At 52.5% G+C, this 14,969-nt stretch overlaps 1 protein-coding gene across 5 annotated transcripts in view; it reads left to right on the forward strand.

Annotated features, from left to right (window-relative positions):
- The window catches only part of IFT172 (intraflagellar transport 172), a 154,029-nt gene that overhangs the window by 64,718 nt on the left and 74,342 nt on the right, over positions 1-14,969 (forward strand). For all 5 annotated transcript variants that reach the window (XR_013345524.1, XM_077812218.1, XM_077812220.1 and 2 more), the window contains 5 exons: positions 424-536; positions 11,175-11,342; positions 11,784-11,920; positions 13,826-13,933; positions 14,458-14,542. Coding sequence is in view for 4 of the 5 variants with exons in the window: in XM_077812218.1 (XP_077668344.1) it covers positions 424-536; positions 11,175-11,342; positions 11,784-11,920; positions 13,826-13,933; positions 14,458-14,542 (611 nt within the window). In the remaining variant the exon portion in view is untranslated. The remainder of the gene's footprint in view (positions 1-423; positions 537-11,174; positions 11,343-11,783; positions 11,921-13,825; positions 13,934-14,457; positions 14,543-14,969) is intronic.

Raw genomic sequence — 14,969 nt, forward strand, 5'->3', positions numbered from 1 at the left:
TCCGGGGGCGAGAAGACAGAGATTTTCTAGCACATGCTGATCACAGAGAGCAGTTTGGAACCTCTCACTTTGTTGAACAACGCTCTTTGCCTGGGAATTTACTAGTGTTCTGTCTGGTACTAGTTTAAATGTCTCAGGAGATGGATGGGCTTCCATCCTTGGGAGATGAGTCCCTGCCTGACACAGCTCGCTGTCAGGGGACTTATCTTGATATGCAGCTTACATGTCCCTTTCTCAGTGTCATCCCCTTGCTCTGAGTTGTGTCCTCCTTGTACCACCCTAAATAATCCCTCCCCATCCTTCGCCTGCCCACAGACTGAGTGCCTCCTTTGCAGCAAGGCTTCTGGCAGCTCTGCCCTGCCATTCACCTCCTGGCTTGACAGAACATTCTCATACTGAGCCTCTCTTCTTTCCCTTTCCCAGTGGATCTTGTTGGTGGCTACAACATTGGCACCATCAGCCATGACAGCAAGATTGACTGGCTGGAGCTGAATGAGACGGGCCACAAACTTCTCTTCAGGGACAAGAAGATGAGGGTGAGGTGGGAGACAGGCATGTCCAGGGTATGGGGTGTGAGCTGGGCATGCTCAGGAGCAGGGAAGGTGGTGGGTAAGGTGGGTGTCACAGCTCTAATCTAATGTCCCCTCTTGGCCACTTGCCAACTGCCATGAGGGGATCCAGCTGCTCAATCCCAGGTGTTTTAATGCTCTGGACACTGCGCAGCATCCAAACACTACCACTGCTTGGGGACCTCTAGTCACATTCTCAGAGCACAGCCCCTGTCTAGCACCCTTTCCGGAGAGCTGCTACCACACTGCTCAGCCCCTGGAGTCAGTACTGACCCCTTAGACTTGCCCATAATTTAAATGCACCCTTTCCCCGAACTCCAGCCAGGGTGTGTTTTGGGCCCACAGTTTACCTCTTCAGGGGCACGTGATAGCTGCAACACGTGAAACACACACTTTGCACAGGATTGTAACACCGTTGCTGTTTACATAATCATACGAGAAATACACAGATCTTATAGAAAACAACAAACATCCTGAACACAGTGCTTTACACTGCAGTTGACCTTTCCCTGGAGAGACAGCCAAGTTTCACAGATTTATAGATTCCCAGGCCAGAAGGAACCACTGTGATCATCCAGTCTGCTCCCCTGTCTCAGAGAGGCCAGAGAACTTCCCCAAAATCTTTTTGAAAAACATCTAATCTGGATTTTCAAATTGTCACTGATGGAGAATGTACCACAACCCTTGGTAAATTATTCCAGTCGTTAAATGCTCTCACCATCAAAAATGTGTGTCCTATTTCCAGTCTGAATTTGTCTAGTTTCAATTTCCAGCCATTGGATTGTGTTGTGCTTTTCTCTGCTAGATTGACCAACCATTATTAAATATTTGTTCCCCACGTGGTGTCTTGCAGGGGTCAACCCTATGTCTGGTACTATCAATGTTTTCATTAATGACTTGGATAATTGAGTGGAGAGTTTGCTTATAAAATTTGCAGATGATACCACACTGGGAGGGGTTGCAAGCTCTTTGTAGGACAGGATTAGAATTCAGAATTACCTTGACATATTGGAGAATTGGTCTGAAATCAACAAGACGAAATTAAAAAAAGACAAGTGCAAAGTACTTCATTTAGGAAGGAAAAATCAAAAGCACAACTACAAATTGAGGAATAACTCGCTAGGTGGTCATACTGCTGAAAAGGATCTAGGGATTCTTGTGAATCACAAATTGAATATAAGTCAATAATGTGATGCAGCTGTGAAAAAGGCTAATATTCTGGGATGTATTAACAGGAGTCTTGTATATAAGAGATGGGTGTGATGGGTTGGGTCACAGAAACCCCCTTGAGAACTGTCACCTGATGTGCTGGGACTACCTCTGAGCCCATTTTCCCTGGCAGCTTGGGACTTCAGTGCCTTGCCTGGTTGTGCCAGACATGCTAGCCTACTACAATCACAGACCTAGCTCTGAACCATTTCCCCCAAAAGCTGCAGGCTTAACTGAAAACAGCTTAAGAAGTACTCCTGTCTCCAACACCCAGACACCTAGTTCCCAATGGGATCCAAACCCCAAATAAATCCACCTTACTCTGTATAAAGCTTATACATAAAGCTTATACATAAATTGTTTGCCCTCTATAACGCTGATAGAGAGAGATGCACAGCTGTTTTCTCCCCCAGGAATTAATACTTGCTCTGGGTTAATTAATAAGCAAAAAGTGATTTTATTAAATATAAAAAGTAGGATTTAAGTGGTTCCAAGTAATAACAGACAAAACAAAGTGAATTACCAAGCAAAATAAAATAAAATACACAAGTCTAAGCCTAATACAGTAAGAAACTAAATGCAGGTAAATCTCACTCTCAGAGATGTTCCAATAAGCTTCTATTACAGACTAGACTTCCTCCTAGTCTGGGTCCAGCAATCACTCACACCCCCGTAGTTACTGTCCTTTGTTCCAGTTTCTTTCAGGCATCTCTTTGGGGTGGAGAGGCTATCCCTTGTGCCAGCTGAAGACAAAATGGAGGGGTTTCCCAGGGGCTTATGTAGTCTCTCTCTTGTGAGTGGAAACCCCTCTCTCCCCCTGTGTAGAATCCCAGCTACAAGATGGAGTTTTGGAGTCACATGGGCAAGTCACATGTCCATGCATGACTCAGTTCTCTACAGGAACGTTCCCAGGAAAGCTTAGATGTGGATTGGCGTCTATCAAGGAAGCCAAGTGGACCTTCCATTTACTTGAATAACCCCTTCATACTATGTTGACCAAATCTGCCTTAGGTGCTTTCTACTGCAAACCCTTTAAATACAAGCATAGAGCCAACGCTCATAACTTCAGGTGGCATCTTTATCAATGATCTGGATGATGGGATTAATTGCACCCTCAGCAAATTCACAGATGACACTAAACTGGGGGAGAGGTAGATACGGTGGAGAGTAGGGATAGGGTCCAGAGTGACCTAAACAGATTGGAGGATTGGGCCAAAAGAAATCTAATGAGGTTCAACAAGGACAAGTGCAGAGTCCTGCACTTGGGAAGGAAGAATCCCATGCACTGCTACAGGCTGGGGACCAACTGACTAAGCAGCAGTTCTGCAGAAAAGGACCTGGGGATTACAGTGGACAAGAAGCTGGATGTGAGTCAGCAGTGTGCCCTCATTGCCAAGAAGGTCAACGGCATATTGGGCTGTATTAGTGGGAGCATTGCCAGCAGATCGAGGGAAGTGATTATTCCCCTCTATTCGGCACTAGTGAGGCCACACCTGGAGTATTGCGTCCAGTTTTGGTCCCCCCACTATAGAAGGGATGTGGATAAATTGGAGAGAGTCCAGCGGAGGGCAACGAAAATGATTAGGGGGCTGGGGCACATGACTTACGAGGAGAGGCTGATGGAACTGGGGTTATTTAGTCTGCAGAAAAGAAGAGTGAGGAGGGATTTGATAGCAGCCTTTAACTACCTGAAGGGGGGTTCCAAGGAGGATGGAGCTAGTCTGTTCTAGTGGTGGCAGATGACAGAAGAAGGAGCAGTGGTCTCAAGTTGCAGTGGTGGAAGTCTAGGTTGGATATTAGGAAACACTATTTCACTAGAAGGGTGGTGAAGCACTGGAATGGGTTCCCTAGCGAGGTGGTGGAATCTCCATCCTTAGAGGTTTTTAAGGCCCGGCTTGACAAAGCCCTGGCTGGGATGATTTAGCTGGGGATTGGTCCTACTTTGAACAGGGGGTTGGACTAAATAGCTCCTGAGGTCTCTTCCAACCTTGATATTCTACAATTCTATGAACCTGACCTAGGAGGAAAGGTTACAAAAACTGGGCATTTTTCATCTTGAGAAAAGAAGGGGCAGGGGGAGGTGATTACAGTCTTCAGCTATGCTTGGGGCTGTTATAAAAAGGATGGCGATCAGTTGTTCTCCATTTCCACAGAAAGTAGGACAAGACATAATGGTCGTTAATCTGCAGCAAGGACGATTTAAGTTATACGTTAGGAAAAACTTTCTAAATCTCAGGGTAGTTAAGTTATGAAATAGGCTTCCAAGGGAGGTTGTAGAATCCACGTAATTGGAAATTTTAAAAGGCATGTTGGACAAACACCTGTCAGGGTTGGTATAGGGTTACTGGTCCTGCCACGGTGCAGGGGCTGGATTGACTGTTAAAAACCAGGGAACAAACCCCTAACTGGTTGTGAGTTCTAAACGTAGATTTCACCAACCACCTGCACCAAGGGCAAATTTCTCAGGTACTTTAATAGCTTTAACACAGAGTCACAGACAGTCCCCTTGGGTTCTCCAGTCTTTCTTGCCACCTAGGTGAGCGTATCTCTGTGTTAGATGGCCCCTTGCACCAAAAATCACAGCGATAATCAGGTTACTCCTCATCCCAAAGGACCAGTCATCCCAGGTCAATTGCACTTTAGATCTGACACCAAAGACAACACTTGTAGCCTTATAGTAAAACTATATGAAGATGTATTAAATTGGAAAAGGAAATCAGAGAGCTATTTACAAGATTAAAGCAAGCAAACATTAACTCATTCATGTGTCTCAGTCTTAGGTATGAAAAGGTAATACAGGCTTCTATAATCAGCAAGTTCTATTTGAGCTTTAGGGCTAGCCCAGGTTAAGCAGCTGGGGATTTCTTGCTTATGTTTAGAAACACCTTGCTTCCTCCCCTGAGTCCAAGGAGCATAGGTTTTTATCCCTCTCCTGTCATGTGCTCTGAGCTTCAAACTCAGTTGATGGGACTTGGGAGGAGTCCACTGGCACGACTCATCTTCACAGGGAGGAGAGCAGAACAAAAATAAGAGTCTTTAGTCCTTTTGTTGACAATTCCTCAGCCCAGATGTAGGGAGTTTCCAGTTGTAAGATTCACCCATATCCTGTCTGGTATCCATGGGTCTCCTGTTTTGGGAGGGGCATAACTGTTTCTGTAGAAGAGAGCAGCTCTTCCCACTAATTAATGTGTGTGATAATTCATACAGCCACAGAGGTTCACAGGGCAACCGCTCAAATATTACATTACAGTGTGGAGCACAGATAGCTCAATAAGATTTATGCAGCAGCAACTCACAAGTGTTCAATAGAGTTTGAACACTAATCACTTCCTTGTAATTCTATCAATTTTTTTTTTGTTTTATCAATATTAACCCACAAGTGAGCCGACAGAGTCCAGCTACGTGTCTGTCATTGTCCAGCTGAGACATGGAGACCCTGGCATGAATTGGCACTTGGCCTGTCAGTGTCACAGTATACATTTACATTTAGCTGTATTGAAATGCATGCTGTTTGCTTGCATCCTGTTTACCAAGTGGTACAGATTGCTGTGAATCAGTGACCTGTCCTTTTCATTGTTTACCTCTCCCTCAATTTTTGTGTCCTCTGCAAATTTTATCAGTGATGGTTTTATGTTTTCTTCCAGTTCATTGATAAAAATGTTAAATAACAGGGCCAAGACCAATCCCTGCAGGACCCCACTGGAAACACACCCACTCAGTGACAATTCCCTGTTTGTAATTACATTTTGAAACCTTGAATGCAGTGTTGTTGTAGCTGTGTCAGTCCCAGGATATTAGAGAGACAAGATGGATGAGGTGATATTTTTTATTGGACCAACTTCTAGTGGTGAGGGAGACACGCTTTCGCGCTACAAAGAGCTCTTCTTCAGGCCTGGGAAAGGCACTCACAGACAGTGTCACAGCTAAATGCAAGGTGGAACAGATAGTTCTTCTTCGAGTGATTGCTCATGTGTATTCCACAGTGGGTGTGCGTGCTTGCCACGTGCACCGGTGCTGGAAGTTTTTCCCCTAGCAGTACCCGCAGGGGGGAGCGCCCCCCACAGCCCCTGGAGTGGTGCCTGCCTGGCGCGGTGTAAGGGGAGCTGCGCGCTCCCCCCACCCTCAGTTCCTTCTTGCCGCCAGTGAAGGTGCATTGGAACTGCTGTGCTCCAGCTTTGCTGTAACTCGTCCCCAGAACTGTTCGTTCTTTCAGCGTTAGTACCTGTAGTTAGTTAGCTGTTTTGTTAGTTTAGTTAGTCAGTGAGCCCGGGCCGGGGCATGCCCCGCGCCCCGGGGTTTAAGTCGTGCGGCTCTTGTAGGCATTCTATGCCAAGAAGTGACCCGCATATAGACTGTTTGCACTGCTTGGGAGAAATCCATATCAGTGAAAGATGCAAGATTTGCGAGTCGTTTAAGCCTTGGACCAAAAGAGAAAGGGACATTAGGCTCTGGGCCATCCTGATGGAGTTGGCGCTGACTCCAACCCCAGCATGCCACTCCGAACCGGTACCCGGCATCACAGCATCAGTACACGGCGACCCTCCAGTGCCATTGACCAGTCGGCACTGCTCCCTGTCCATGGGGCATGCTAAGAGGGCCAGGAAGACTCCCTTTTCGCAGTGGCACCGAGGGAAGTCTGGGACAGAGGCTAGGCCCATGTCGGGCAGCTCTGACTCACGTTGAGCGGAGTAGCCCGGCCCCTTTGGAACAGGCCTCTCCGGATGTCCGGATGCTGTCCACGCCTGAAGCCCTCCAGGTGGCCCAGGACGTTATGTCCATGCTGGTGCCCGGAGCTCCGCCGATATCAGCCCCGCAGTTGCCTCCAGCCCGGTCTCGGTCGAGGGAATGTTCCCGACACTGATTGCCGCCCAGCAATCGCTCGGGGCAGAGTCCAGGTGGATCGCCCTCAACACTGACCAGACTGTCTGGCTGGGTTCTAGCCGGCCAGGACTCGCGGCACCGCTTGACCTCAAGGAGCAAATATCAGCGGGACCGCTGCAGGCATCACCATCGGTCCTTGTCTTGGAGAGGGCACCGCAGTCCAGCACGGCACGGTCATTGACGCTGTTCCCGCTTGGACTCCCACTCCAAGTATCCGCCAAGACAACGCAGCCCCGGGCGTCGATCGCCAGCATTGCGCCATTGTGGGTCCGCCTGCCGAGGCCATTCTCGGAGCAGCTGTTACCACGGGTACCGGTCCTCCACGTCGAGATCGCTGTCCCACGGTCGTCATAGATCCCGGCACCACCACTCCTCCCGGTCCAGAGACAGCAGCAGATCTTACGGCAGCCCGGTCTCCGTTCGTAGCCGTCCTTCGATGGGCCAGGCCAGCCAACCCGAACAGCCGGCCCCGCCGGTGCCACGGCAGGTGCAGCGGCACCAAGCGTCGTGGCCGGCCCAATGGTACTCGTGGGCACCGTGGCCTCCGGCGCAGCCCCCGGTGGGAGCTCGCTCGGTGGCCGGAGCTTCAGAGGCACTGTCGGCCTCCCTCTCCAGACCCCCAAGGAAGGAATCGGTGGCATGTGCGTCCTCGGCACCGTGCCCGGAGTCTGACGAGGTGGTGGACCCTCCGGTGCCGGCCGACACCCAGAGCACCGCACCAGCCTCTTCGCCCCGCCCGGAGGAGGCAATTGCGGCCCTGCCCACCTCCATCCCGCTGGAGGTCTTCAGGGCCCACCAAGAACTCTTAAAGAGGGTGGCAGAAAGCCTCCACCTCCAGGCAAAGGAGATGGAGGAGACCCTCAGACTCCCTGTTTAATGTTTTGTCACCATTGGCACTGGGTAGGGTGCCTTGCCTCTCCATGAAGGGGTGGCTAAGATTTCAAATGCCCTGTGGCAAACGCCAGCCTCATTGGCCCCCTCTCTAAAAAGGAAAAACGCAAGTACTTTGTACCCGCTAAGGGGCATGAGTACTTGTATACCCACCTGGTGCCCAACTCCCTGGTGTCGGTCAACCACTGGGAACAGCAGGGTCAGTCAGCCCCAAAGAACAAAGACTCTCGGAGACTGGACTCTTTGGGAAGGAAAGTTTATTCATCTTTGAGCTTCCAGTTACGAGTGGCAAACCATCAGGCTCTCCTGGGCCGGTACAAATTCAATCTGTGGGGCTCCCTGTCCAAGTTTGAGGACTACCTCCAGGAGTGTGATAGGAAGGAGTTCAAGGCGTAGTGTTGGGTCACATGTTGGTGTGCACGTACATGGTCCATTACACCAGACGCAGGATGAGGCCCCTCCAGCTCTGGTTGGCCTCGAAGTTCTCCCAGGCCATGGACAGGATGGACAAGGTCCTCACCGTGCTGGACTCTATGATCACCTCCCTACGGTGGTGGTCTTCCCCAAACAACATGCTCCAAGGGGTCACATTCAGGGACAGGTCACTGGAGCTGGTGTCCGATGCTTGGGACCTGGATTGGGAGGGAACTTTCAGACCCAAGGCCTGTGGTCAGCTCAAGACCTGACTGTACATATAAACATCAAGGAGCTCAGGACAGTGCATGGCCTTCCACTCGCACCTGGAGGGCAAGGTGGTCAGGATCCTCACGGACAACACGGCCTCAATGTTCTATATCAACAGACAAGGCGGGGCCCGATCCTCTGCCCTCTGCCGCGAAGCCCTCAGGCTGTGGGACTTCTGTATAGCCCACGATATCCACCTGAAGGCCTTCCACCTGCCCGGCGCCCGGAATGAGAGGGCGGATCTCTCGAGCAGGGACTTTTCCTCACAACACAAGTGGTCCCTCAACCCGGAAGTGGCCCACCTGCTCTTCCGAAGGTGGGGAACTCCCTAGGTGGACCTGTTTGTGACTCAGCAGAACCGTTGATGCCCCCGGTTCTGCTCCAGGGGAGGTCTGGGGAAGGGCACTGTCTCCGATGCCTTTCTCCTGTCCTGGTCAGGCTGGCTTCTCTACGCCTTTCCCCCGTTCTCTCTAATCAGCAGGGTCATGGAGAAGATAAAGACAGACAAGGCCCGGGTCCTCCTGATTGACCCGGCGTGGCCCAGGCAGCATTGGTACGGGACCCTCACGGGCCTGGCAGTAGCCATTGCCACTCCGCCCGGACCTGCTCTCTCAGGACCAGGGCCGCCTCCTCCATCCCAACCTGGCGGCTCTTCACCTCACGGCATGGCTGCTCAGTGGTTAGGTGGAGAGGAAAGGATGTGCTCAGAGCAGGTTCAGCGCGTCCTCCTCGAAAGTAGACAGCCCTCCACTCGCCGCGCTTATTTGTCGTTTATTTGGCCAAGTGGTCCCGGTTTTCTAGGTGGGCGGCAGACTAGGGTGTCTCCTCGATGACCGCCCCAGTCCAGCTTATCTTTGATTACCTCCTCCACCTGAGGGCTCAGGGCCTGGCGCCCTCATCAGTCAAGGTGCACCTGGCAGCCATATCAGCCTTCCATCCGCCGGTGCAAGGGCACACGGTATTTTCCCATGCTATGACTGGCCGGTTCGTTAAGAGTTTGGACCCTCTTTTTCCGTATTGTAGACCCGTGGTCCTGCAGTGGGACCTAAACCTGGTGTTGGCTCATCTCACAGGGCCCCTGTTTGAACCACTGGCCACGTGCTCCTGGTCTCACCTCTCATGAAAGGTGGCCTTCCTGGTAGCTATCACATCGTCTAGGCAAGTCTCGGAGCTCAGGGCCCTGACCTCTGAGCCACCATACACTGTCTTTCATAAAGACAAGGTCCAGTTCACGCCCCGCGTTCCTCCTGAAGGTGGTCTCCGCCTACCACATGGGTCAGGACATTTTTCTACCGGTCCTCTGCCCCAAGCCTCACGCGTCCAGTGAGGAGCGCCATCGCCACACGCTTGATGTGCGGCAGGCTCTGGCTTTCTACCTCGAGCAGACCAAGCCGTTCAGAAAGTCCTCGCAACTGTTTGTCGCCTCGGCTGAGCGCGTGAGGGCCCAGCCAATTTCCACTCAGCGGCTTTCCAATTGGATCGCTTCGTGCATCCATTCCTGTTATGAGCTGGCGAGTGTCCTGCCACCCATTGGGAGGGCACACTTGACTTGGGTGCAGGCCTCATCGGCTGCCTTCGTGGCCCACGTCCCCATCCAGGACATTTGTAGGGCCGCCACGTGGTCTTCGGTTCACACGTTCACTGCGCACTATGCAGTCGTCCCCCAAACCAGGGATGACTCCGGGTTCGGCAGGGCTGTCTTCCGTCCTGGGAACTTGTGAACTCCTACCCACCTCCAACAGATATAGCTTGGAATCACCTACTGTGGAATACACATGAGCAATCACTCAAAGAAGAAAAGACAGTTACCTTTTCCGTAACTGGTGTTCTTCAAGATGTGTTGCTCATGTCTGTTCCCCCCTCCTTCCCCTCTGTTGGAGTTTTCTGGCAAGAAGGAACTGAGGGTGGGAGGAGCGCGCAGCTCCCCTTATACCGCGCCAGGCAGGCGCCAGTCCAGGGGTTGCGGGGGGGGGCGCTCCCCCCCTATGGGTACTGCTAGGGGAAAAACTTCCGGCACCAGTGCACGTGGCGAGCACGCACACCTATTGTGGAATAGACGTGAGCAGCACCTCTTGAGGAACACCAGTTACGGCAAAGGTAATTGGTCTTTTCAGCATAAGTAGTTAGCACGTATTGTAAGAGACCATTCAAGGTGAAGTGGCCCGTTAACACCGCTGTGGTCATAGGACAAAAAGGGGGGGTTAGTGGGTTGCAGATTGTTGTAATAAGCCAGAAATCCAGTGTCTTCATTAAGACCATGATTTTTAGTGTCTAGCAGAGTTATGAATTTAAGGTCCCAGGCTCGTCTTTTGAAAGTCTGGTGCAGGTTTCCTTTGAGGCTGAGGGCTGGTAAGAGGAGACCCATCAATACCAGACAGGCTACAAGCTATCTTATAACTGTCTGGTAAGTCCTCATCCTCAAACGAAACCTGCCCAGCACTTTTGGCAGACCAGCCAGGGAGATTATTTATAACTTTGCTAGACCTTAAAAATCATGTTGTTAATAAAGACTCTGGATTTCTTAAGGGCTAATACTCAATATATGAGGGCTGTATATTCAGACTGGAGCATGCAGCTTGGTAAAGATACATACAGGGAGTTCATAATCTCACACAGAATTTGTTACATTGTGAAGACAGGTTTCCCAGATCATCACAATCGGCTCTCTCTGGGAATGGCCCCACAGCACAGCCTAGCACCATACTGGATCCTTGGGATCCGTAGTGCCCGGAGGGGAGAGCTTTGCCCCCTCCCTGACCTACTCACCGCAGTCTCTGCAGCAGACGTCTGTGCCTAGAAAATCTCCCATCGAGGTGCTGAGCAGGCCTGACCTGGCTCAGGATGTGAGATGTGGCTGGAAGCAGGGCGCCAGTGTCCTCGCTGGGGGTGGGTCACAGGCCAATCACAGACCCTGCTGATTCTGTCTCTTTCCTCATCTAGTTGCAGCTTTATGATATTGAGAGCAGCACCAAGGCCACGATCCTGAACTATTGCTCCTATGTGCAGTGGGTCCCAGGCAGTGACGTGGTGGTGGCCCAGAACAGAAACAGCCTCTGCATTTGGTACAACAACGATGCCCCAGAGCGAGTTACCATGTTCCCGCTGAAGGTAAAATTCCAGTCTTCTCACTTCCCCCAGAGCTCCCCACCGTCACCCACCGTCATGTGTAGGAGTTCTGGGGGGGGGCGCTGGGCAGCTCAGTATTTTATGCAGCGAGAACAGATGGGGTGGTGCTTTGAAAGGGGAACAGGAGGAAGCCTGGGGTCTGACCCTCCTGAAAGCTGTGGGGGCAGGAGGGGATAGAGAGAGCAGAAAGTGGGCGGATGAAGTGGGGGAGCTCACTGGGCGAAATGGCCTTTCTCTTAGTTCTGCATGTGACGGTGGGGTTAGCCCAAGTGCCTAGTGGGGGGTCCGTTCTGCTGAGCTCATCTACCTGTAGGAGACTAAGGCAGAGCTGTCCCAGTGCGCTCCCAGCCCTCTCCCCTCGCACAGTGGACGGTGGAATGGGAGCTGAGAGTGGAGGTGCTGAGGTGTCTGGGACTCTTTCAGGGGGATATCGTGAACCTGGAGCGGAGCAATGGGAAGACTGAGGTGATAGTGGCAGAAGGGGTGAACACAGTGTCCTACACGCTGGACGAGGGGCTCATTGAGTTTGGAACAGCCATTGATGATGGGGACTATAGCAGGTGAGTCCTGGCAGCCAGCGACCCGGGGTGGGGTGGGCAGTGGAGTCCACAAGGAAGCTAAAAGATGGGTGAAAGTGAGGTGTTGTGACGAAGAGCAGGTGTGGGGGAGCCATCCGTCCCAGACGGTGCGATTTGTGGGGGACAGGGCAACTGGCCACTGAACAGAATGGCGTGGGCAGGAGGGAGATCATAGAATATCAGGGTTAGAAGGGACCTCAGGAGGTCATCTAGTCCAACCCCCTGCTCAAAGCAAGACCAGTGTCTGAGGGCAGCCCCAGACATGGTGCCAGCTTCGTTCAAGGGAAGAAGAGGGTCCCAGACAGCGAGAGAAAATCCCCAGAGAGCTGGAGGGGAGCGGAGCCAGGAGCTGTGAGTGGTGTGGCAGCTTACAGAATGAATCTGCCCAGACTTCCCTGAGCCCAGTATACGTAGCAGAAGGGAGTGCAGTAGCTAGGTGTGATGTCCTAGGATATGTGTGCAGATATGAGAGCACAGCCAGAGGATGAGTGTGTGCTAATAGATGTGAGACGACTAAGGCGGGAGAGGACAGAGGTCTATAAAATCACGACGGGTGTGGAGACAGTAAATAAGGAAGTGTTATTTACTCATTCTCATAACACAAGAACCGGGGCTCCCAATGAAATTAATAGACAGCAAGTTTAAAACAAAAAAAGGAAGTATTTCGTCACACAATGCACAGTCAACCTGTGGAACTCTGCCAGAGGGTGTTGTGAAGGCCAAGACTATAACAGGGTTCAAAAAAGAGCTAGATAAGTTCCTGGAGGATAGATCCATCAATGGCTGTTTAGCCAGGACGGGCAGGGATGGTGCCTCTGTTTGCCAGAAGCTGGGGATGGGGACATGAGATGGATCATTTGATGATTCCCTGTTCTGTTCATTCCCTCTGGGGCACCTGGCACTGGCCACTGTCGGAAGACAGGACACTGGGCTAGATGGAACTTTGCTCTGACCCAATCTGGCCGTTCTTACGTTCTTAAACCTGTGCAAAGGGACGAGTGCAGGTTCTGAGCAATGTGTGTGAGGGCCTGTTCTAGGCTGCATGCATATGTCAGGTCTCCTCAGAGAAGGGAAGCTCTGCAAAAGCCTATTGAGCCCACATGGACCTGTGCATGGATGCAGATGCCGTCTGTGGGGCTGGAACTTCACCTTGGCTCCTCTGTTTGCATAACAGTGGGAGGTAGGTTGCGGGGGGGAGGAGTATTGAGCTGCTTCTGAGGTAAAACATGGCACTTCTTTGTGCTTCTTGCCAAATGGTCGAAAAGAGCCAGCCTAGTTCTCAGCACCCAGAGGCTCGCTGTATGAGACGCTGGCCCCAGTGAAGTCACTGGGAGTTCAGGGGGGACAGGATTTCCCTGCTGTAGCCAGAGGAGTAACAGCAGGGTGTGTCTGTGACTGTTATAAGCAGCAAGAAACGGCTAGCCCTGGTCTGCCATCCTCAGGCTTCCCCTGTCACTGCCCTCCGCAGAGCTGCGATGCTTTTCAGGGGATCCCCAGAGTGGTCCAGCAGGTGGGGCTCCTTGGGCTGCCCACAGCCTGTTCCTGCGTGAGGGAGTTGGTTTCAGACACAGCTAGAGAGTGGGCGGCAGGGCTGGATGGGCTTCGGAGCCTCTGGGGTGACATGCAGGACAGGGACTGAGCAGTTAATATAGCACCAGCTAGAGCCCTGTCTGTGGCCAGAACGGGCGAAGGGTGGTGGCTGTGTGGAACAAAATCCATCAGGGTTTTCCAAAGTGGAAAAGAGCGTCAGACACTCCTCGGACAGGCCCAGCTGAAGGGCTGCTCAGCCCCAGGGCCTCACAGTGACCTGCCCCAATCCTGGCTGCAGGGTAACATGGTAACCCACCTCCCTCTTCTCTAATGTGCTGCAAACCCTCCTCTCCCCAGGGCAGCTGCATTCTTGGAGACGCTGGAAATGTCCACGGAGACCGAAGCCATGTGGAAGACCCTAAGCAGACTGGCCCTGGAAGCCAAGCAGCTGCACATCGCTGAGAGGTACAGAGAGGAACCAAATTCGCCCTGGTACCTTTCCTTCTGGGGGTTCCTCGCCCCCCAAAGGCCCGATCCCAGTGGCCCAGGTTCTAGCCAAGGAGAACTGGATCCTGTGCCTTTCAGTGCTACTTGTGAGCCAGAGTTCCTGCAGTGGGGTGCCCAGTGTTCTCCATCCCAGGAGCTGGCTCCATCTTACCATCCTAGGCCCTAGGGTAGAGGTGGGGGACACATCCCCATGTAGCATAGCTCTGCTACAGATCACAATGTGGACAGAGCACATGGCTGGCGCTCTCTCCTGCAGAGCAGAGCTCATGGCCCTTTGGGGGTGGAAAACAGGCAGAGCATGGGGCTCGAGCTCCCTCCAGTGGAGTCAGACTGTGTTATGGCTTGGCCTTACTTCGCTGTGACTACCTGCCCCAGTGTTCTGAACCCTCGCCTCACCTTCTGGGTCTGAGGGCAGATGAAAGCCCAAGTATATGCTTGGCAGCCCATGCTGCTGGTAACTCTGCTCTCCTCACTCTGCCCAGATGCTTCTCAGCGCTGGGCCACGTGTCAAAGGCGCGATTCCTCCATGAAACCAATGAGATTGCCGACCAGGTGCCCAAAGAATACGTGAGTCAAACTTCACTTCTGCTGTGCAGCAGCATGTGTGCGTGTGTGAGTGCGTGCACCACACCTACATCCCCTGGCATGGAGAGTGTGCAGCCAATCACACTGGCCTGGCAGGGGTCTCTGGAGACCCTGAGCCGTGTGGGAATTGCTTACACTGTCCTTCACCCAGGCCTCCCAGCCCCCTCCTGCGGATGCCTCCCTCATGGGGTGCCCACAGTGCCCCCCTCCCCCGGCTGCCACCCTCACAGGGTGCCCAGAGCGCTCCCCTCCCCTGGCTGCCTCCCTCACGGGGTGCCCAGAGCCCCCCCAGCTGCCTCCCTCATAGGCTGCCCAATGTGCCCCCCCCACTGCCTCCCTCATGTGTATCCAGTGTGCCCCCCTCCCCCAGCTGCCTCCCTCACGGGGTGCCCAGAGCGCCCCCCTCCCC

The sequence above is a fragment of the Eretmochelys imbricata genome, chromosome 3 (assembly GCF_965152235.1).
Source record: "Eretmochelys imbricata isolate rEreImb1 chromosome 3, rEreImb1.hap1, whole genome shotgun sequence".
Lineage (NCBI taxonomy): Eukaryota > Metazoa > Chordata > Testudines > Cheloniidae > Eretmochelys > Eretmochelys imbricata.